We start from the raw sequence: 22,889 nt of genomic DNA, 5'->3' as shown, positions 1-22,889 counted from the left end.
TTTAGTCTACAGTCTGTGCTAAGTTAGCTAATTTCAGGTGCTTTGGCAAAAACAAGTGCTAGATTTAGCTTCAACAACCTTGGGTGAGGAAGGCAAGATTGTATTTGAGTCTAGATCCAAACAGATCATATAGGAAAGTCTAAACTAATAGCTCCCTCCAAGAGGGCCACAACCTCGTGGTTGGGTTTTGAGGCTTGCATGTCTCAATGACCCAGAGAGCGACTTGACTGGAGTCAGGGCCTTGTGCTTGTGATTGGGTCACCCATTCCAAGCAGGTCAAAGGGTAAAGGCCAGGCTAAGAGTGGTCCACTGGTCCTCCAGGTTCAGGGATTCAGCTCAGGGATAACAACCCTGACTGGTAAAAGTAACTATTACAGAAACAGCAATGAAGGAAGTACCTTCATTGCTCTTCTAGGCATCAGTGGCATAACTGGCAGTAAGTAGTAAGTAATGGGCATAGAATGCTGCATAGCTTGAAATCCTTCCTCCAAATCTCGATGACAAAAACTCACAAGAATCACCTCCCAAACACCATTATGAAGAGCACCTGGTGCATATCAAACCAGTCACTGCTAATGGGAATTGCCTGAAAAGCAGGAGAAGATTGGCAGGAAAAGATGTGTTGGGAGTGGTAGAGTGCGGGTAGTGCAGTGGAGCAGATGCGTCACAGCTCTAGAGAGCAAACACGAGGAAATCTGCAGATGCTGGAAATTCAAGCAACACACACAAAATGCTGGTGGAACACAGCAGGCCAGGCAGCATCTATAGGAAGAAGAACCGTTGACGTTTCGGGCCGAGACCCTTCGTCAGGACTGAAGGCTGCCTGGCCTGCTGTATTCCACCAGCATTTTGTGTGTGATAGCTCTAGAGACCTGGGTTCAATCTAGTGACTCTGGTGCAATCTCAGTGGAATCTGCATAGTCTCCTTGAAATTGCATGAGCTTCATCTTGGTGCTTTGCTGACCACCCACATCCCAAAACCATGTGGGTTGGCAGGTTAAAATGCACCCTGACAACCCCTTGTGTAGCTGAGTAGTAGAATCTAGGCATTAACCTGGGGTCCATGGACCCCCTGCTTAATCGTATTGGTCCAAGACATAAAGAAGGTTGAGAATTCCTGTGCTAGAGGAAGTGGTTGAGGCAGGTATGATAACAACTTTTAAAAGTAATTGGACAGGAACATGGATTGAAAAGGTTTAGAAGACAGTTGGACGAGTACATGGATAGGAAAGGTTTAGAAGATAGTTGGACAGGTACATGGATTAAAAAAATTGAGAAGTGATGGACAGCTATGTGGACTGGAAAGGTTTAGAAGGCCAAAGACAGTTGGACAGGTAGCCTGGAAACAGGCCACGAGCCCACGATCAACTCCATTGCTTCTCTCTGTTTGACGCAGAGGGCATGAGCCCATGATCTCTCTGATTAAGGTGTCCAGCAAGGTTGAAATAGACGAAGACGGTCAGGTGTTCAGTGCCGTCTGCCTGCATTTCACTGGTCTTCCTCTCCCTCTCGCTAGCTGCTATTGGAGAAAAGTGCAGGGGTTTGGGGTCCATGTTGCCAGGACTGATAGGCGAGGTTGTGGACTTGTTTTGGGGGACTTTAAGGTTCATGTTGCATGTGTTCCTGGATTTTGGTTACTCTTTTTTTTGTTGTTTTCGAGTGGTTTGATCGGACCGATCAATGCGGACTGTGGCGCTTCAGCGAAAAATGGCCTTGTGTTCTGTATTAGCTAGTGGCACGATGCTGAACTGAACTAAACTGAACACTACTGGTTTTATATTCTCTGTGTTGCTCGCTCGCTTTTTGCTGTTTGTGAAATATGTTCTTTCTTTGCATAATGGGTGTTTTATGTTTCCCGGTGTTTCTTTGTTTCATGGATGCCTGCAGAAGGACAAATCTCATCAGCGTTGTAGTCTGCATTCATGCTTCTAATAAATGTACTTTGTTATCTTCTGAACTTTGAATCACAGGGGTGCCAATAGGAAGCTGTGTGAGAATAGGTTACATGGAAATAAATAGGAAAAACGTTTATGTAGACTGTGGGAAAATGGTCATCTATGAAAAATCAAATGAAAATCTTCATGTGATTGCTCACTTAAGCATCCCATATCCATTCAATGACCTTGAGATTTTCAGCCTATAAGCCAGATTTACCTCAAACTTACCTCTGCGGGCAGCACTTCAGCCCTCTTAGCATTTGTTAATTTCAGATCTTAACTGATATGTCAGCACTTTGTGGTATAAATCTGGTATTTCCTACCACAGGAAACGATTGTGGCGGTTAAAAATGAAACTAGACAAGGATATGAGCAAAAAGGGAAAAGATAGTTCCTAGGTGCAATAAATAGCAAGGAACGAAACTAATGTAGGGTATAAATACAAGCAAAATGGTCCACTGTATATTCCATGCAGCATTTAAAAGCTGTAATTAATATTGTACATCTAAGTGTGCTTAGATATATAATTTTAGGCATTGCTTATTTTACTTCTTTTGATTTTCTTTCTATTTATCTCTGCACTTTGAGTAACCCTAGTGTTAGGAAACTGATTGCATTATCTTCCTATATTTACTAATCTGCTGACTAACGATTAGATGCTTCGTCGAGCACCTCCACTCCATCCACCAAAAGTGGAGCTTCCCGGTGGCCAAACATTTTAATTCCGATTCCGATTCCCATATGTCAGTCCACGGCCTCCTCTTGGGCCACAATGAAGCCACCCTCAGGGTGGAGGAGCAACACCTTATATTCCGTCTGGGTAACCTCCAACCTGATGGCATGAATATCGACTTTCTCCTTCTGATAAAAGGTTTTTTTTTTCTTCCCCCTCCCTTCTTCTTCTATTTCCCACTCTGGCCTTTTACTTCTTCTCACCTGCCCACCATTTTTCCCCTGCATCCTCCTCCTTCCTTTTCTCTTATGTTCCACTCTCCTCTCCTATCAGATTCCTTCCTCTCCAGCCCTTTACCTTTCCCACTCACTTGGCTTCATCTATCACCTTCTCCCTAGCTTCCTTCCCCTCCCCCCACCTTTTTATTCTGGTGTCTTCCCCAATCCATTTCAGTCCTGATGAAGGGTCTCGACCTGAAATGTTGACTGTTAATACATTTCTATAGATGCTGCCTGACCTACTGAGTTCCTCCAGCATTTTGTGTGTGTTGCTTTGGATTTCCAGCATCTGCAGAATCTTGTGTTTATGTGTAAATTCATTTGTCACTCTTTGTTAAAAGAGTGAAAAGAACATAATTTTTAACATTTTACAGTCATCTTTCCCCCTCTCACTTGTTTCTGACAGATTTGATGAAGAAGTTTTACTCATTAATTCTTAAGAAGAGACAAGCTGGATTCTTAGGCTGGGACCCTCACCAATTCTGATACAGAGTGGAATACAGATGTATTAATGGAAACATTAAAATTCAAAGTAAATTATATATGAAAAACTTATATAGATATTCCTGAGGTTCATTTTCTTGTGGGGCATACTCAATAAGTTCAGAGAATAATAACCATAACGGAATCAATGAAAGACCGCACCAACTTGGGCACTCAACCAGTGTGCAGAAGACAACAAACTGTGCAAACACAGAAAGCAAGAAATAATAATAAATAAATGAGCAATAAATATCGAGAATATGAGATGAAGCATTAGTGACCAGCTACATCAGAAAGTGCATTGATGATGTTACTCTGTCCAAGACTATCACTATACGTGCCAACCAGAAGCCATGGATGACCGCAGAGGTGCGTGCGCTGCTGAGGTCCCGCGACTCCGCCTTCAGAGCAGGCAACAAGGCAGCTCTAACAACAGCAAGGGCCAAACTGTCCCGAGCCATCAGAGGGGCAAAGTGTGCACACGCCCAGCTAATCCACAGCCACTTCCAGGACAGCGGCGACACGCGGTGCATGTGGAAGGGCATCCAGAACATCACCAATTACAGGACATCACCACCTGACTGTGCAGGTGATGCCTCCCTCCCAAATGCGCTGAATAACTTCTATGCCCGGTTTGAGGCAGAAAATGACGTGGCGGTGAGGAAGTCCACCCCTCCTACAAATGACCATGTGCTGTGTCTCTCCATGGCCGACGTGAGAAGAACCCTGTGCAGGGTTAACCCACGGAAGGCTGCTGCACCAGACAACATCCCGGTAGAGTGCTCAGAGGATGTGCAGACCAGCTAGCAGATGTTCTCACTGACATCTTCAACATCGCCCTGAGCAGTGCCACCATTCCAACGTGCTTCAAGGCCGCTACCATCGTCGCCGTGCTGAAGAAGTCTTCAGTGTCCTGCCTAAATAACTACTGTCCCGTTGCACTTACATCTATCATCATGAAGCGTTTCAAAAGGCTCATCATGAGGCATATCAAGACCCTGCTGCCCCCTCTCACTGGACCCCCTGCAGTTTGCATACCGTCTCAACCGCTCAACAGATGACGCCATTGCCACCACCCTCCACCTGGCCCTAACCCACCTGGACAAAAAAGACACATACGTTTGGATGCTGTTCATAGACTTCAGTTCAGCATTCAACACAATCATCCCTCAGAAACTGATTGGAAAGCTGAGCCTACTGGGCCTGAACACCTCCCTCTGCAACTGGATCCTAAACTTCCTGACTGGGAGACCTCAGTCAGTCCGGATCGGGAGCAGCATCTCCAACACCATCATACTGAGCACGGGGGCTCCCCAGGGTTGCGTGCTCAGTCCACTGCTGTTCACTCTGATAACCCACGACTGTGCTGCAACACACAGCTCGAACCATATCATCAAGTTCGTCGATGACACGACCGTGGTGGGTCTCATCAGCAAGAATGATGAGTCAGCTTACAGAGAGGAGGCGCAGCGGCTAACGGACTGGTGCAGAGCCAACAACCTGTCTTTTAATGTGAACAAAACAAAAGAGATGGTTGTTGACTTCAGGAGGGCACGGAGCGATCACTCCCCACTGAACATCGACGGTTCCTCGGTAGAGATCGTAAACAGCACCAAATTTCTTGGTGTTCACCTGACGGAGAATCTCACCTGGTCCCTCAACACCAGCTCCATAGCGAAGGCTGAGGAAAATCCATCTCCCACCCCCCCATCCTCATCACATTCTACAGGGGTTGTATTGAGAGCATCCTGAGCAACTGCATCACTGCCTGGTTCGGAAAGTGCACCATCTCGGATCGCAAGACCCTGCAGCGGATAGTGAGGTCAGCTGAGAAGATCATCGGGGTCTCTCTTCCTGCCAGCACGGACATTTACACAACACACTGCATCTGCAAAGCAAACAGCATTATGAAGGACCCCACGCACCTCCCTCCTGCCATCTGGGAAAAGGCTCCGAAGCATTCAGGCTCTCACGACCAGACTATGTAACAGTTTCTTCCCTCAAGCTATCATACTCCTCAATACCCGAAGTCTGGACTGACACCTTGCGCTACTGTCCTGTTTATTATTTATTGTAATGCCTGCACTGTTTTGTGCACTTTATGCAGTCCAGTGTAGGTTTGTAGTCTAGTGTAGCCTTCTCTGTGTTTTTTTATTATGTAGTTCAGTCTAGTTTTTTTGTACTGTGTCATGTAGCACCATGGTCCTGAAAAACGTTGTCTCATTTTTACTATGCACTGTACCAGCAGTTATGGTCGAAATGACAATAAAAGTTGACTTGACTTGAAGAGTCCTTGAAAGTGAGTCCATTGGTTGTGGGAACATTTCAATGATGGGGCATTAACAGCACAGGAAATTTGTTGCAACCACAATGTATTAAACTGGCGAACAATCTGTAAGAATGAATCGCCAGAATCAGATTTATTATCACTGTCATTAAATTTGTTGTTCAGTAGCAGCATTGCAGTGCAAATGTAAAATTACTAGAAGTTACAGAAGTAAATATTGCGATAGATGACCTCTCAAAGTCCAACCCTATGTTCCCATCATGAGAGATGAAAATGGTTAAGGCTGGTCAACAAAACTCTGGTGAAGCTGTGTAGGACAATCCCCTGTACAGTGGATACAATGGATTACAGAAGCATTTAACTCCAAACATACCATCAACTTTGGACGATGGAGACGGGAGGTCATCAGCTCCACTGGGAGCTGAGGACGCAAATAAGAAAGTACAATAGATAAATATTGAGGTAGTGTTCACGAAGAGTTCAAAAATCAGAAGAAAATATCCTTAAGTATTGAATGTGCATCTTCATGCACCTGTACTACCTGCTCCATGACGATAGTGAGGCAAGAGGGGATATTTCCCAGATGGCGAGGGTCTTTAATTATGTTGTCACCCTCTTGAGGCATTGACTCTTGAAGAAGTCCTCCATGGTAAGGAGGGTTGTGCCGTGATGGAGCGAGCTGAGTCTATAACCTGAGCAAGGGGTTCCCAACCTGAAGTCCACAGACCCCTTGCTTAATGGCATTGGTCCATGGCACAAAAAAGGTTGGGAACCCCTTGCTCTGCGGCCTCTTGTGATCTTGTGCACTGGAGCCTCCACTCCAGGCAGTGATACAACCAGTCAGAGTGCTCTCCATTGTACATATGCAGGAGTCTTCAATGACAGACCAAATCTTATCAGAATCCTGAAGTAGACCTGCTGGTGTGCCGTCTTTGTGATTTCACCAACACGTTGGGGCCAGGATAATCCTCTGAGATGCTGACACCCAGGAACTTGAAGTTTCTCATCCTTTCACCTCTGATATCAATAAACTGAAGTCCATAAATCTCCTGGTGTTGCTGAAACTGAGTACAAATGTTGTTGTGACACCAGCTGATCTTTTTACTCCTCTACATCTCCTAATCCTCTCTGATATTCTGCCAACAGTGGTGTCATTGGAAAATTTATAATTGGCACTTGAGCTGTGCCTAGGGCGGCATGGCAACCTGGTGGTTAGCACAACGCATTGCAGTACCAGCAAGCAGGTTCAATTCCTGCCGCTCCCTGCAAGGGGTTTGTACGTTCTCCCCGTAACTGCATGGGTTTCCTCTGGGTGCCCCAGTTTCCTCCCACAGTCCAAAGACAGAACAGCTGGTAGAAACAAAGAAACATAGAAAATAGGTGCAGGAGTACGCCATTCGGCCCTTCGAGCCTACACCGCCATTCAGTATGATCATGGCTGATCATCCAACTCAGAACCCTGTACCTGCTTTTTCTCCATACCTTTTAGCCACAAGGGCCATATCTAACTTCCTCTTAAATATAGCCAATGAACTGGCCTCAACTGTTTCCTGTGGCAGAGAATTCCACAGATTCACCACTCTCTATGTGAAGAAGTTTTTCCTCATCTCGGTCCTAAAAGGCTTCCCCTTTATCCTTAAACTGTGACCCCTCGTTCTGGACTTCCCCAACATCGGAAACAATCTTCCTGCATCTAGCCTGTCCAATCCCTTTAGAATGTTATACGTTTCAATAAGATCACCCCCAATCTTCTAAATTCCAGTGAGTAAAAGCCCAGTCAATCCAGTCTTTCTTCATATGAAAGTCCTGCCATCCCAGGAATCAATCTGGTGAACCTTCTCTGTACTCCCTCTATGGCAAGAATGTCTTTCCTCAGATTAGGGGACCAAAACTGCACACAATACTCTAGGTGCAGTCTCACCAAGGCCTTGTACAACTGCAGTAGAACCTCCCTGCTCCTGTACTCAAATCCTTTTGCTATGAATGCCAACATACCATTTGCCTTTTTCACTGCCTGCTGTACCTGCATGCCCACCTTCAATGACTGGTGTACAACGACACCCAGGTCGCGTGGCATCTCCCCTTTTCCTAATCGGCCACCGTTCAGATAATAATCTGTTTACCTGTTCTTGCAACCAAAGTGGATAACCTCACATTTATCCACATTAAATTGCATCTGCCATGAATTTGCCCACTCACCTAACCTATCCAAGTCACCCTGCATCCTCTTAGCATCCTCCTCACAGCTAACACCGCCGCCCAGCTTCGTGTCATCCGCAAACTTGGAGATGCTGCATTTAATTCCCTCGTCTAAATCATTAATATATATTGTAAACAACTGGGGTCCCAGCACTGAGCCCTGTGGTACCCCACTAGTCACTGCCTGCCATTCTGAAAAGGTCCCGTTTACTCCCACTCTTTGCTTATTGGTAGGTTTATTGGTCAATATAAACTGTCCTGAGATTAGACTAAGGTTAAATCAGGGGATTGCTGTGCGGTGTGACTCAATGGGCCAGTTCCACACTGTATCTCAATAAATAAATAAACACAGTCATGAGTGTAACAAGAGCAGAGGGCTTAGCACTCATACTTGAGATGCGCCTGTGTCAATTTATGAGATGTTATTACTGATCTGCAGTGACTGTGGTCTCCTGATAAGGAAGTCAAGAATCCAGTTGCAGCAGGAGGAACAAAGGGCCAAAATTCGAAGGCTGTTCATTAGTAGTGAGGGGGTGATGGGTGACAGCCAAACTGTAATCGATAAACAGTAGCCTGACATATACTTTGCTGTTTTCTAGGTGCTCAAAAGCCAAATGGAGAGCCAAAAAAATTGCGACAAATGTAGACCCCGACTGTGGTGGTAGGAAAATTGCAACAGGTCCAGATCCTTGCCCAGGAGTTAACTCTAGCCATGGCCAATCTCTCACGACACTTCGGAATGTTACTGCCCAGTCCATTACTGGCACAGTCAAAACCCCGCCACTGAAAGCTACTGTGTGAGGCGTTGTGTCCAATCTATCAAAGGCACAGTCATCCTCACCACTGAGAGCAACTGGGTGAGGCGCTGTGTCCAGTCCATCACAAGAACAGTCATCCCCACCACCGAAAACATGAGGCATTGCATCAAAAAGATAGCAACTATCATCAAGGATCCCCAATCATTGGGCCGTGCCCTCTTCTCGTTGCTGCCATTGAGGAGGGAGTACAAAAGTCTGGAGTCACTAACCACCAGGTTCAGGAACAGCTACTTTCCTTTAACCATTGGGTTCTTGAACCGACTGGCACAATTATTGTTCTATTTCAGCAATGGAATACAATTGATTACCTTTTGCACGACCATAGACTTGTTACAAACTGTGTTTTTACACTGCCTTGTTTTGCAAACGTTTTCTTCACAGTCTTGTACAATTTATTGGTTCTGTTTCTTGTTGACTGAACCTCGATGCCTGTGACGCTGTTGCAAGCAAGGTTTTCATTATACCTGTACCTCAGCATACATGTGCATATGCTAATAAACTTGAATTGAGTTGACTGGACAGTCCTTTCCTGAAAACTGACTGAACTACAAACTCCACCATGGACTGGAGGGTTGGGCATGGGGCTAGCAACTGCATCCCATAAATAAAAAAAAAGCACAGAGCTCCAGAAATGCTAATAGAAACTCCAGAGACCCGGGAGAGGAAAGATCTTTGATGGGCTGCACCTGGGGACAACTTGAAAAACTGGCCTAGGGCAGAGGACTCTGGCAAGCTACAGTCGGCAACCAAAGCTGATGGGCCCAAGTGAGTAAAGTAAGTGACTGAACTACTGGGCATTTTTATAGAGCCGTACAGTCATACAGAACAGAAACCGGTCAATACCACTGAATCCACACAGATCATCAACACTAATTACTTCTTATTCTCCATGTTCTCACGCCCTGCCAGATTCTACCACTCACCCACACACTAGGGGCAATTTATAGTTGAGAATTAACCCATCCAGCTTGTTCTTCTTTGGGATGTGGGAGGCAACTGGACCATCATAGAAACATAGAAAACCTACAGCACAATACAGGCCCTTCGGCCCACAATGCTGTGCGGAACATATACTTCCCATCAAGAGGAAACCCTTGCAGAGACAGGACAAACAGGTAAGCTCCATGCAGACAGCAATAGGGCAGGATTGAATCCAGGTCACTGGAGCCTCTAGTGAGGCAGAAGCTCCACCAACAAACCGCCGTACTGAGTTGTCTACAGTACCATGCAAAAGTCATAGGCACATATATGTAGCACTTTTGCACAGTACTTATTTGTCACGTGGAGCGGACAGTGAGTTTGTAAACCTGGTGGAGGCAAAAGGGTGTTGAGAATGGCGAGGGTTGAGCACCATGGAGGGGTGTGGGACTGATGGCAGAGAAGGAATGCCAAGGATGGGGGGGGGGGGGGTGGCATGCGTACAGACATATCTAGCCCTAGGACACCAGGCAAAGTCATTTGACTGTAAACAATTAGTTTATTGATCATTACAGAATGTCTCCTGGTGCTTCCCACTTCCTCTCCTCTCCTTTCCCCCTTACCCAACCACGATTCCCCTCTCAGTCCACAATAGAGACCCATATCACAATCAGGTTTATCATCACTCACATGTCATAATTTCTTTTCAGCAATACACTGCAATACATAACATTACTAAAGTATTGTGCAAAAGTCTTGGGCACCCTTGCTATCTATATATATGTGCCTAAGAATTTCACACAGAACTGTTGTTCTAACATTTGGCATAATTGTGGGAGTAACACTTAAGTATGAACTTTAGTCAACATATATATACACATTAGGAATTTACTGTCATGTGTTGGCACAACATGCAACAAAAAAAGCATTCAACAATCATAAGAATAAAGAATATTCAAAATAAACTTTGAGGTTAAAATATGAATATTGAATAGAATGTTACATAAATATTATCATGTATTTATAAAATATAATTTGCTGTGGTGTGTTGGAATGACATGTAACAAAAGCATTCAACAATTATAAGACAAAGATTTATATTAAAAATAAACTTGGAGGTTAAAATACGGATATGGAATAGAATGTGAATCAACACAAATATTATGTATTTACAATATAAATAGCATTATAAAAAAGCAGTTTAAAGATTTTATTGTGCAGAAACTGAGATCATAGATAGAGGAAGTAGGGGAGGCTAACTGGAATGGTTGATCAGATTAACTGCCTGGGGGAAGAAAATTTTATGACTTTTAATAGTCATTTCAACTTTTAAGATGGAGTGAGCTTTTACATTATTTTATGCTAAAAAGATCAGGATACTGACTCTATTTGTTCCATTGTTTATGTTTTTGTCCCACCCATCTTCACATAACAACACTCCATGATAGCCTTTCTTGGACATCCACGATTCCTTTTAACTGCTTTTCCCTATAGTCAGAATCATGTTTAATATCACCGGCAAGTTGTGCAACGAAAGAAATATAAAAAGGTAGTGAGGTTGACTTTTGACTTTTGCACAGTACCTGTACTGCATTCAATCAGAGTATTCACAAAATTTTAAAAAGTCATTATCTTCTAATCAGTCATAAGTGAAAACCTGCTTATCCTGAGAGAGTGACCTCACTCAAATAGCGTAAAAATCTTTACCTCATCTACTGCATTTCATAGTCACAGAATGTTGTACATTTCAATCTCACGTTGTTCTGAGCTCTGTATACCATGGGTACATCCAGGCCAGCCCTCAGCCCCCAGGCCAATTCACTGAATCTATTTCCAATGTAAAGGGTCATCATGTCGTTAACACATTGCTCTTCGTGGGAGTTTGTTGTAACTGGTTACTATAGTTGTGCCGACACTTCAAGTGTGCGTCAATGGCTGTTGATGCTGAGATGCATCCTAGGAGGCACTGGGACACATAATCAGTGATGTAACCTGGGGCCATTGGTCGTTTCGGGCTTTTCGATATCAGCCACTTTCACCAGGCGACCCAGCCAGGTTTGATCAGGCTCTGGCTTATGTACCAGTAGCATTGGTCCACGTGTCACACCCCTTGATCCATAGCCATAGCCTCTGTGACAGTCCTGATGGCTCCTTCCTTTTCAGACCGTTATACCAAGGAGAGAGTAGGTTCTGCATGGCGAGCAGCTGGCAGAACTTCTACACCCCACCTCTAAAGGCTCACATTGTGCCTGCCATCAGCTCCTGGCATTTGGCTTTCTTATGCTCTTCAATCCAGTCTTCTCAAGGAACTGTTCAACACTTTGAGATGTTACAAAACTCCCTCCTTACTTTAGAAAGCACCACACTTCACACATACAAGAGTTTTCTCCTAATTTCCTCAACAAAAATTATTGGCAGCTACCTTTTACCCTTGGCCCCTAGTTCTATCTCACCCATATGGAAACATCATCTCAATGAAAGCATCTGTCATTTCATCCTTCAATTTTCTCATTTTCAACGAATACATCAGCATGTTTAATAATTCTCAATAGTTTGTACCCTGAATACTGACATCACTCACAATTCATGAACCATTACACTAACGTGATGCATAATACTGTATTGATAGTGAATTTAGCCTGATAAGGTGACAAGGCCTCGCTCTCCACTATATTCATCTGCATGCATGGAAATCACATAGTTATCGTAAAACGGGTGTTATACTTTAAAGGATTGAATAGTCTCTACCTGAAATGCCGTTTTATGCAATTATATACAAAAATTCCCACTTGAACTCAGTCCAGGCCTCGTACTTCTTTCACTTTCTGCCAAAATACCAACAATCACTTACCATGGTAAAACTCCTTTTACGGCTTGCGCTTGACTGCGTGTAGTTTTTATGATTCTACTTTTATGTTTGGATGGTTAGCAGGTTTCAAAAATAATATTTTATTCTGAGGCGAGGCTCCCTTTCCGCCGTTGACTCTATCAAACCCCCGCAGCTACTCAGTGCGGCTGCGCAACTCCCGCCTCCCCTCCACCATGGCACGCTGGGAATTGTAGTCAGAATTATCCTGACTTCTCTCGCTGTCTCTGTCCTCGGCCAATGCAATGCGCAAAATGCTTTTTGATTCAATTACGTCTTCGGGTCAAACTAAAAAAAAAGGACAAATCTTCAGAGTGCAACATTTTCATAGGTTTATACTGCAAATGAATACAACAAAGATGCATTCATGAAAATTAAGTGTCTTACATTCATTTTTTTAAATCCTGGAAACAATATTCAATCAGAAGAATACCGAATACAGATTTTTGCATCTTAGAATGCAAATATCCATACTTAGATATAGATATAAATTCATGCATCTTCGTATCAATTAAGTATGGACTGCTGTACCTCTGTAAAATAGAACTACAATTCCCAGAATTCCCTGATGCCGTATTATTACCACTACCGGTCTGAGAGCTTCAGAACCCACTTCCTGTCACTCCTCCTTGGCTCCCACAACCTAAAGTGCTTCGCCGGCTCTTCGGTGATTGGCACTCTTATCGCCCAATAAGAGTCCCGGTCTCAAAACTATTATGCAATGAGGTAAGGCAGGGGGTGGCAGCGAACTCATCAAGTTAGGTGGACGGAGATAGCGAGAGCCAAAAAAAAAATTCTCCTTATTGTAGTTATAAGCGCTAAAAGAAAAAGATGCGATAGTGGCTGCTGGTGAAAATCGGGTGCGGCTTGGTGAATGGTGCGTGCGGGGGTGGATTTTATTTTGGTGTTTGTGTGGTAATTGAGTTGGGGAAGGGGGGGGGGAGGGAGCACAAACAAAAAAAATTGTCCCCTCGGAGGAATCACCTGACTTGCCGAGCCCTGAGTGCCTCCATGGCGGCGTGAGAAGCATCATGGGCGATGCCTGCTCCTGTGGGGGGAAGCAGCGGAGGAAAAAGTTGGTGAAGGGGAAGAGTGCTGCAGGAATATCCGCCATTTCGACACTGTGATAGACTTCCAAGAGCGGGGAGGGGGGCAGACCCACTTCACTGTGTGTGTTTGAGAAGACAGAGAGAGGCGGGGTGAGGGACTGAGAGAGAATGTAAAGGAGAAAAGAGAGAGAAAAAAGAAAATCCTCTTGCTTTAATCCACACACTCTCCCCATCTGTCCTATGATTCCAGAAGAAAACAAGATGTCTGCTGACCATTAATTTAAAATTCCCCTGGAATTACAATTCTGACTCCTCACTCCTTGTGGAAAGAAAAGGTAGGTAGATTTTTCAACCCCACCACCTCGTTTTAGTAAACCTTTATTTGTATTCCAGTCTTGTTTCTTTTTTTCTGTCTCTCCTTCTGCATAGTGTTGTTGAGGCCAACAGTATTTCGTTGGCAGTATATTCATTTTCCCTTTTTGTGTGTGTGTGTGTGTGTTTGAATGCCAAGGACTGAGGATAACATTTTTTTGAAGGATTGTGTTTTGTGCGTCAGTGAGCCATGTGTCAAAACACGTTGAAGAAATAATTTTCCATTTAAACAGTCCAAGGGCATATTTCTCTTGAGGGTAAATTTTAACAATTCGTGCATTTTAAATCGTTATGGAAAGTTTAGATATGTTTCAGTCGTTTCGTTTTACTTTTGTTCTATAATCTTGGTTTAAGCTGTTAATCTTTACGTAAATATTTTATAACCCTTGCTTAACTATCGCAGTGTTCTGACACGGCAGGTAAAAGGTTTAGATACGCATTTTATGGAATGTGAAGTTTGCTTTTTCGACTCATTGGCATTCAGGACTTCGTAAAATGAACTTTATACAGAATTTGGACGAAATGTAGCTTTGAATACTTGTCTATTATTGTTGGATATGCAGCTTCTAAACCAATTGCGGTGCTGATTTTTTTAAACATGGAGGCTAGCTTGAAAAAAAAATTGAAAGTTGTGCTTTTCTTCACAGTATCTGTGTCTGTTCCAAGATTAAACGCAAGTTCAATCACAGATGCAGTGACTATCTGCATTTAATGAAAATGGTGTACACTGTATTTAAGCAGTGTCTTCAAGTCTACAAACTCTGTCTGACCCCCTCCTCCGCTCCTTTGACAATATATGGCATATGTCTTGACATGTTTGGTATCCGCTGCATTTAGCACATGGCTCCAAGGGCACTTTCCAAAAAGCTTGATTTTCTGGTTTGTAATCTCGGCGAAGTCTCGTGGGACAGTGTGGGGCAAAAGTTGGGGTGAGGAGACATGCTGTATCAGTGCGTTGCAGCAAAGTGTTGGGGGGGGGGGAGAAGGATACTTTGGAATGCATTAAGAGGTCAAGATGATATCATAAATTGAGTCTTGTTCCATTTATAATGTCTCAAAATGTGTCTGTCTTGCCCAACCCCCTTCCAGCATCTGTCATCTTTATCTTACTAACTAGTGGAAATGATTTTAGTTCAGTTTTCAGTGTCAAAATCCTTTTTTTTTTTGGAACACGTCAGAAATGTTTTTTCTTCGTACAAGAAAATGGAAAATCTCAACCTGCATGCTGCGTGCCAGCATTAGAACTGCCGGCCATAGCCAAACGACCAAGTAGGCCCTGGCTCTGATTAGTAAGATGTGGTAGATTAGCTATCCTTGGCTACGACTTGTCCTTCGTCTTTCCAGCAGCAGAGAGGGATTTAGACTTGAGTTCCCAGTTTTTCCATTCATGACTGCCCTCAAGTGAAAAGTGCGCCTCACTTTTGGTGAAAATAGTCTTGCTTGTGAACTTCACTAATTAAGAATGAGTTGGCTGTTAGCAGCTGTGCCCTAAATGAATTGAAACAATTAGGCAGAAAGCTAACTTTTGAAATGGTGTAGGCCATTTTTTTCTGTTGTTTACTCTCGTTATTTTTTTAGCACCTAAATTAGTTCCTTATCCCTATCTTAAATGTTTACGCAGTAAGATTCGTTATTTACCAAGGTTGTCAGTATTTCTTCTGTCAGATGTACAGTGTATAAATCTTTTTTGCTTGCAAAATGTTTTGTTCTCTTGAGATTATAGACTATTTGTATAATACTGACTTTTAAAGATATGCTGTTTTATTTGTATATTATCATTGTACAATAGGTTTAGACTTAAAAATAATGAATTAATGACCGTGTGTGCTTTTAAAAAACATAACATCAAGGAATTTTAATCAGTGGCTGAATTAAAAAATAGATGAATCCACTGTGTGTTGTAGTGTGTGTAATGGTCTCAAGTGTTTACTTGATCTTCACCTTGTAAACAGGAGGGATTGCGAGCTGAAAAGATCGGATATTGCCCATGGGTTAGGAAGGGGGTGGGTGCAAGAATCAGAGGGCCTGTTGTACCCATGATGTTCTCATGCTTTTCCATCTGCTCAGCGTGGATCCCTGGGGATAAGTTGCCTGTCTGCATTGAAGGTTGTGAGTGACTGTGACTGAACCTTTTGGCATAATATTAACCCTGAGCCGAGATCAGATGCAGGAGTAATTCCCAATGCTATTACACCTTCAAAATCGCCCACCCATCTCTCTTTCCTTTCACCCACCACCCCACCTGCCCTACCTTAAACTATACCCGATACCCTAAACCCAAGCTACATACTACTGTGTCCACAACACTCCAACACTGTTGACTTCAATTCTCTCCAAAGCTACTATTGATTCAAAATGCCGCAGTTTGATTTCCCCATTGGTGATTCAGCATGACAAGCTGTAGAGTGAGTAATCGGGTTCAGTAAGTTTATCAGGGTAGATTCCATTGTGGAATTGGAAGTTAAGTACTGAAATTTTTATTCATGTTTTATGACAAAGCTGGTTAACCTTCATTGAAATAGCATTCTTAGGCTTTTCTTATCATTGAGAATGATGTCAGAATCAGGTTTGGTTACACCGACATATGTTGTGAAATTTGTTGACTTTGTGGCAGCAGTGCAATGAAATATGTTGGAAAAAATTGTGCTACAGAAAATGTGTGTTTGTGTTATAGTGGGAAAAAGAAGTGAGGTAGTAGTGTTCATGGGTTCAATGCCTATTCAGAAATCAGATGGTTGGGGGGGAGGGGAAAAAGCTGTTCCTGAGTCATTGAGTGTGTGCCTTCACACTACTTTACCTCCTCCCCGATGGTAGCAATGAAAACGAGGCATGAACTGGGTGATGGGAGTCCTTATTGATGCATGCTGCCTTTTTGAGGCATCCTCTACATAGCACCATCCAGAGACAGAGAAGCAGTTTCAGCGACAGGTTACTATCGATGCAATGCTCCTCAGACAGGATGAAGAGGTCAATACTCCCCAATGCCATTAGGCTTTACAATTCAACCGCCAGGACTTAAGAACTTTTTAAAAGCTATTATTAATGCTTTTTGAGATAGTGATTTAGATGCATATCATTTTTTTACTGAGTTAAGTATTGTATGTTATTAGTTTTGCTACAACAAGTGTATGGGACATTGGAAAAAAAGTTGAATTTCCCCATGGGGATGAATAAAGTATCTATCTATCTATCTATCTATCGATCCTTGAAGGTGTCCTGGATGCTAGGGAGGCTGGTGCCCATGATGGAGCCGAAGGAGTTTACAACTCTCTGCAGATTACTTCGATCCTGTGCAGTAGCCCCCACACCCCCATACCAGACAGTGATGCAGCCAGTTAGAATGTTCTGCACAGTATATCTGTAGACACTTAAGAGTGTTTTAGATGACATACCAAATCTGTTTAAACTAATGAAGTATGTCACTGGATTATGTGTAAATTCTTTGAGCTTTAGCGATGACAAGAAACCTGTGTGAGAGAGCTTTTAAAGTGGAAAAGCCATTGCACTGGGCAGTTCCTCAAGTCCAAGTTCGCTGCTGCGAACAAGTGTCAAAAAACCGGAGTCTGTCTTTCTTACAGTGGATAACCATGATGTCGTCTGTCCCTTGTCTTGCCCTTCGCTTTGATGTACTGTCCTGTAGAGGGTCTTGGCCCAAAATGTCGACTACTTATTCATTTCCATAGATGACGCCTGGCCTACTGAGTTCCTTCAGCATTTTGTGTCTGTTGCTTTGGATTTCTGGCATCTGCAAAATTTCTCGAGTTGGGTCTCGCTGTTGATCTTATCTACCCAGTCCACTGGTTATGACTTTGCATGCTAGGACAGGTATGTTCCCAGCACACAGGGTCACTGGCTATCCTCATCTGGTTTAGCCAGCCTTTTGAAGCGGTGAACCCTGGGTGTGGCCGCAGTCACACGCCAACACCTATCTAGAGCCACAGGTGAGTGCTGAGCGTCCGGTGGGAACCAAAGGTGATTGAGCTGCCCCGAAATGAACACGACAAGCCCCTTTGCCACGGGTGCTACCATTCCCTGGACATCCCATATACCCCTCTATCTATATAATATACTATATAGATAGAGGGGTATATAGAGCAATTTGTTACTCTGCTGGTAACAGAATCTGATTTATGTTGGTAAAGTTTTAGAATTGGCCAGTGTTTAGTGTTTATATAATATGTACAACACAGAGTAAGTTTGTGCATGTTGTTAGATCTTAACTATGAACTACTGAACTATGACGTGGGTGACTTTTTTTAAAATAAAAAGAGGAAAAAATTAGATTGATCTTCCGTCACCCCACCAATTGAGCACATCTGCACAGTATTGTTGCAGGAAAGCAGCATCTAACTTGAGGGACCCCCACCACCCAGGATGTGCTGTCTTTTTGCTGCTGCCATCAGGACGAAGGCGCAGGAGTCTCGGGGCTCTCACCACCAGATTCAGGAACAGTTACTGTCCCTCTACCAGCAGGCCATGGAACCAGTAAAGATAACATAACTTGCACATCGCTGAACTGTTCCCATAACCTGTGGATTCACTTTCAAGGACTTATGTTCTTGATTATTATGTTCTAATTTATTATTGTTGTTGTTAGTTTTTTTTTCTTTGTATTTTCACAGGTTGTTGTCTTTTGTAACTGGTTGAACACCCAAGTTGGTGTGATCTTTCATTGATTCTATTATGGTTATTGGATTTGTTGAGTACAATCATAGTAATATATGTACTTTGATGTTAAATTTGATACTGAAATTGGAGTAGTTTAAAGGGTCAGCACAACATTGTGGGCTGAAGGGCCTGTACTGTGGTGTTCTATGTATATGGCAGGTATTCGGACTATTGGGATTAGTTAATGCAGTTAACACTGAGGCACCTGGCAAACTTGATACTGAACCAAGTAGGACCAAAGGAATCAGAGTTAATATCACTGATTTGTATTGTGGAATTTGTTCTTTTGTGGCAGTGCTACAGTGCAATACATAAAATGTACTATAAATTACAAGAAGTATAAAAAAAATAAGTAGTGTAAAACAAGCCAAAATAGACAAGTTCATTGTCTATTAAAAATGTTTCCAAAACACCGAGTGTCTGTCTTCAGGCTCCTGTGCTGCCTCGTTGATGGTAGTAATGAGAAGAAGGCACGTTCTGGGTGGTGGGGAGATCCTTGCCTCCTTTTTGAGGTACCACCTTTTGAATGTGTCCTTGATGGTGGGGCAAAAAGATGGATTATAGAGAGCATCAAGTGAGGAGCAGTAGGTGGAGTGGTTTAAGGAGATGACGGCCTTGGCAGTGGAAGACCTGGTTGTGAGTGATACGATATAAATCTTGAGGAATCTTCAGTGGCAGGACTAGCATGATGGGATGGGATGTGAAAATTAAAATCTTGGATGCCTGGATAGGTCAGTAAGCAAACAAGTGCTGGGTGAATGAGACCAGCGGCATTCTGAGTTGTGTTAAACTTCAGAGAGAAGGTGGCCATAACAAGCAAGGTCTCTAGACATTGTTGTGGATGAAGGTTTTGACAGTGGATGTGCTACAGTGGGTGATTCAATAAAGGAGCAAACGAGTATTTTGTTGCACAGAACGAAGATGATGACTTTGTTTCTGTCAGTATTTGATTGGAGTAAATTTCTATACCAGACTGGATATCTCTAAGCAGTTGACAAGTCAGTGATTGTGGAAGAGCTGGGAGCGATGATGAATAAGTAGAGCGAAAATAATGAGGTACAGTTCATGGGTTTGTCTGTTCAGACAGCCGATGGGGAAGAAGCTGTTCCTAAAACCTTGAGTATGTGTCTTCAGCCTTCTGTACCCTCCTCTCTGATGGTAGGAATGAGCCAGTTCTCAGAGTGGACATGGGAAATGATGCTTCGTGTCTTGATTTCTTTTGGTGAGGGGCAGCCTGTAGCTTGGAGCCTGTGGCGAGACTGTCAGTGGGGAATAGTGCAGCAATGGTGACTGGGAGGGGAAATAATTGCAGAAGATTTTTTGGTTGAATTTAAATGCCTAATAATGAAGCTGTTCTGGCAGTTCTCCCCATGAACTGTGTGGTGGGTTTCCTCTTGGTGCTCCAGTTTCCATCCACAGCCTAAAAACATTCCAGTTAGTAGGTTAATTCGTCAATGTAAATTGTTGTGGGATTAAACTAGTGTTAAATAGGTGTGTTGCTGGGCACCGGGCTGTTCCGTACTAAGTACAGCATTTATTGTAGCCATTATAAAAGTAGGCAACTGTATTGAAGTCATAAACAGATCAAAAATAGATTAATTAGTTTACCTTTGTCAGAGTTGTACGGGAGCCATTAAGACCATAAGACCATAGACATAGGAGCAGAATGAGGCCATCTGGCCCATTGAGTCTGCTCTGCCATTCAATCATGGCTGATCCTTTTTTCTATCTCCTCCTCAACCCCACTCCCCGGCCTTCTCCCTATAACCTTTGATGCCATGTCCAATCAAGAACCAGTCAATCTCTGCCTTAAATGCACCCAGTGACCTGGCCTCCACAGTTGCATGTGGCAACCACCCTGTGGCTAAAGAAATTTCTCCGCATCTCTGATTTGAAAGGGCGCCTCTGTATCCTGAGGCTGTGCCCTCTTGTCCTAGACTCTCCCACCATGGGAAACATCCTTTCCACATCTACTTTTCTAGGCCTTTCAACATTCGAAAGGTTAAAAATTAGATTCCCCATGATCCTTCTGAATTACAGCGAGTACAGACCCAGAGCCATCAATGACCCTTGTGTGATAACCCTTTCATTCCTGGAATCAGCCTTGTGAACCTCCTCTGGACCCTCTCCAATGCCAGCACATCTTTTCTAAAATGAGGGGCCCAAAACTGTTCACAGTACTCTAGGTGAGGCCTCAGCATTGCTTTATAAAGCCTCTGCATCACATCCTTGCTCTTGTATTCTAGACCACTTGAAATGCATGAACCTCTTTAAGACCAGAGGCAGTTATTAGTAGTGTACGTACATACAGTACTTACAGTAAGCAGTGAGAAAAAAAATGACCATAAGATATAGGAGCAGAATTGGGCCATTTGGCCCATCGAGTCTGTCCTGCCATTTCATCATGGCTGATCCATTTCTCTCTCAGCCCCAATCTCCTGCCTTCTCCCTGTAACCCTTAATGCCCTAACAAATCAAGAAACTATCAATCTCTGTCTTAAATATAGCCAATGATGCCTCCACAGTTGCCTCTGGCAATGAATTCCAAAGTTTCATCATCCTCTGGCTAAAGTTCACCTTTCTCTGGCTAAACTTGCTTTAGTAGGAATGGATCTCAATTTGAAGGTTCCTAACATAAAAGTTTAATGTACTCAGCATCACTACCAGGAAAACAGTGGGTGAAAATAGAGATGTAATTTGACAGAGTGGGGGGAGAAATATTTGTCCACTCGAATGGGACGCTATAGTGCCCAAAGGGGGAGAACTGTAAATATCATTTGAGATTGTGAAGAGACATTGTCTTGTCAATAATTGTGGATAGATAGGATGCAGTTCTTGTGGATGAAGTAGGTTCAGTAAACATGAGGTTAAAAAGTTCAAGTTGCAGGTTCGATTGGGGCTGGGAGTGCCCTGCAGGAAATTTAATTGGATTTGGAGGATAGTTGTAGAATAGGCAAAGTGAGAGTAATTCATGACCTTTGTTAAATAGCAGGAATATGTGAGGATTTGTGAGAGTATTGAGTAATGAAATTAAGAACTTGGTGGTTATTGGGTTGAGCCTGCAGCAATTGGAGCAGATGATAGGTGGGCCCAATACTGTCTGTGCATATTACCTAGTGAAAGAGTTTTTCTGCAATATCCATCGCTCTCCTCCAAGTGGACCACAAATTTGTCATGATTTGGAGGCTTACGTGCCTCAGTGACCTGGAGAGCTATGCTGGCTGGAGTTAGGGCTTTATGCTTTTGCTCTTATAGACATGCCAAGTAGGTCAAAGGGTAGCCAGACTTAGAGTGGTCTGCTGGTTCTATAGATTCGGGGGTTCTGCTCAGGACGAATAGCCCTGACTGGTCAAACAAAATTGTTACAGAAACAGCATTGAAGATTCCTTCCACATCTGAGTGTAATGGTATTCCTGAGTCTCCACGTGGGACTTGCATGACTGACAGTAGTGAAAACTGAGAAGAAGCTACTGACATGATAAACGAAGCCCCTGAACACCACTAGAGATGGCAAACTTCACTGCTGTCATAAATACCAGCAGCATAATGGGTAGTAAGCAAGTGATCCATTGTTCTGCATTGTTTCGAAGATGAAGATTGGTACTAGGGTGTAATGCATTGGGTTTGATGTGTACTGGGATTGTAAAGGTAGGGTGAAGGTGTAGCTTAGTGGATCATCAGCTGCAGAAATGTGATAATTGGATGGTCAAAAGCCTGTGGATGTTTTGAAAGTGAATTTGTACGTTAATTGGCAACGATATTCTTTCTTGGTAAATTCAAAAATATGTTTAGAAAACTCAGGAACTATCTCAACTATGTAACAGCTATAGTTGCAGTGTAGCTGCGTGAGAAGGCAAGGTCATGATTTGAGCAAGTTAAATAAGGGTAGGCAACAATCTGAGATGAGAACATGATTTATTACAATTTGTACAGAGGTTGAAGAGAATTTTGAGGAATACTCTGTGATTTTTGCTGCATGATTGCAGTTGAATTCTCACTGTTATTAGGTTTAATATCACCAGCATATCACAGGAGCCTGCTGCTGGTCCTCTTTCCTGATGGTAGCAATGAGAACAAGGCATGACCTGGGTGAAGAGGGTTATTAATGAGGGATGTCGCCTTTTTGAGGCATTGTTCCAGATTAGGTTATATCGTATCATCTGAAATAATTTCAGATTACGGTAATACTAAATGACAAAATGGTCACTCAATGCAAGGTGGCCACATGGCCTGTTAAGTCCATACCAGCATTCAAGGACAATCCACTGGTCCCTCACTTTGTATTTGCCAAAATTTGTTCTTTTCAGATACTTGTTTAGTATTCTGAGTGCTGCAGTTGAA

At 43.2% G+C, this 22,889-nt stretch overlaps 2 protein-coding genes across 3 annotated transcripts in view; one reads left to right on the top strand and one right to left on the bottom strand.

Moving 5' to 3' along the window:
• ap2s1 (adaptor related protein complex 2 subunit sigma 1) overlaps positions 1-12,619 on the bottom strand; it is a 67,162-nt gene extending 54,543 nt beyond the window's left edge. Inside the window, exon 1 of the mRNA XM_073029353.1 lies at positions 12,445-12,619. Coding sequence (XP_072885454.1) covers positions 12,445-12,447 — 3 coding nt within the window. The 5' untranslated portion in view covers positions 12,448-12,619. The remainder of the gene's footprint in view (positions 1-12,444) is intronic.
• Positions 12,620-13,190: 571 nt separating this feature from the next.
• The window catches only part of arhgap35a (Rho GTPase activating protein 35a), a 200,068-nt gene continuing 190,369 nt past the window's right edge, over positions 13,191-22,889 (top strand). The window contains exons 1-2 of one of the 2 annotated variants that reach the window (XM_073029341.1): positions 13,191-13,336; positions 13,759-13,843. The gene's annotated coding sequence lies outside the window, so the exon portion shown is untranslated. The remainder of the gene's footprint in view (positions 13,337-13,758; positions 13,844-22,889) is intronic. The other variant, XM_073029342.1, reaches the window with a different exon arrangement.

Source organism: Hemitrygon akajei, chromosome 25 (assembly GCF_048418815.1).
Source record: "Hemitrygon akajei chromosome 25, sHemAka1.3, whole genome shotgun sequence".
Lineage (NCBI taxonomy): Eukaryota > Metazoa > Chordata > Chondrichthyes > Myliobatiformes > Dasyatidae > Hemitrygon > Hemitrygon akajei.
Note: the sequence above shows the minus strand (reverse complement) of the source record. Positions and strands in the feature narration are given on the sequence as shown.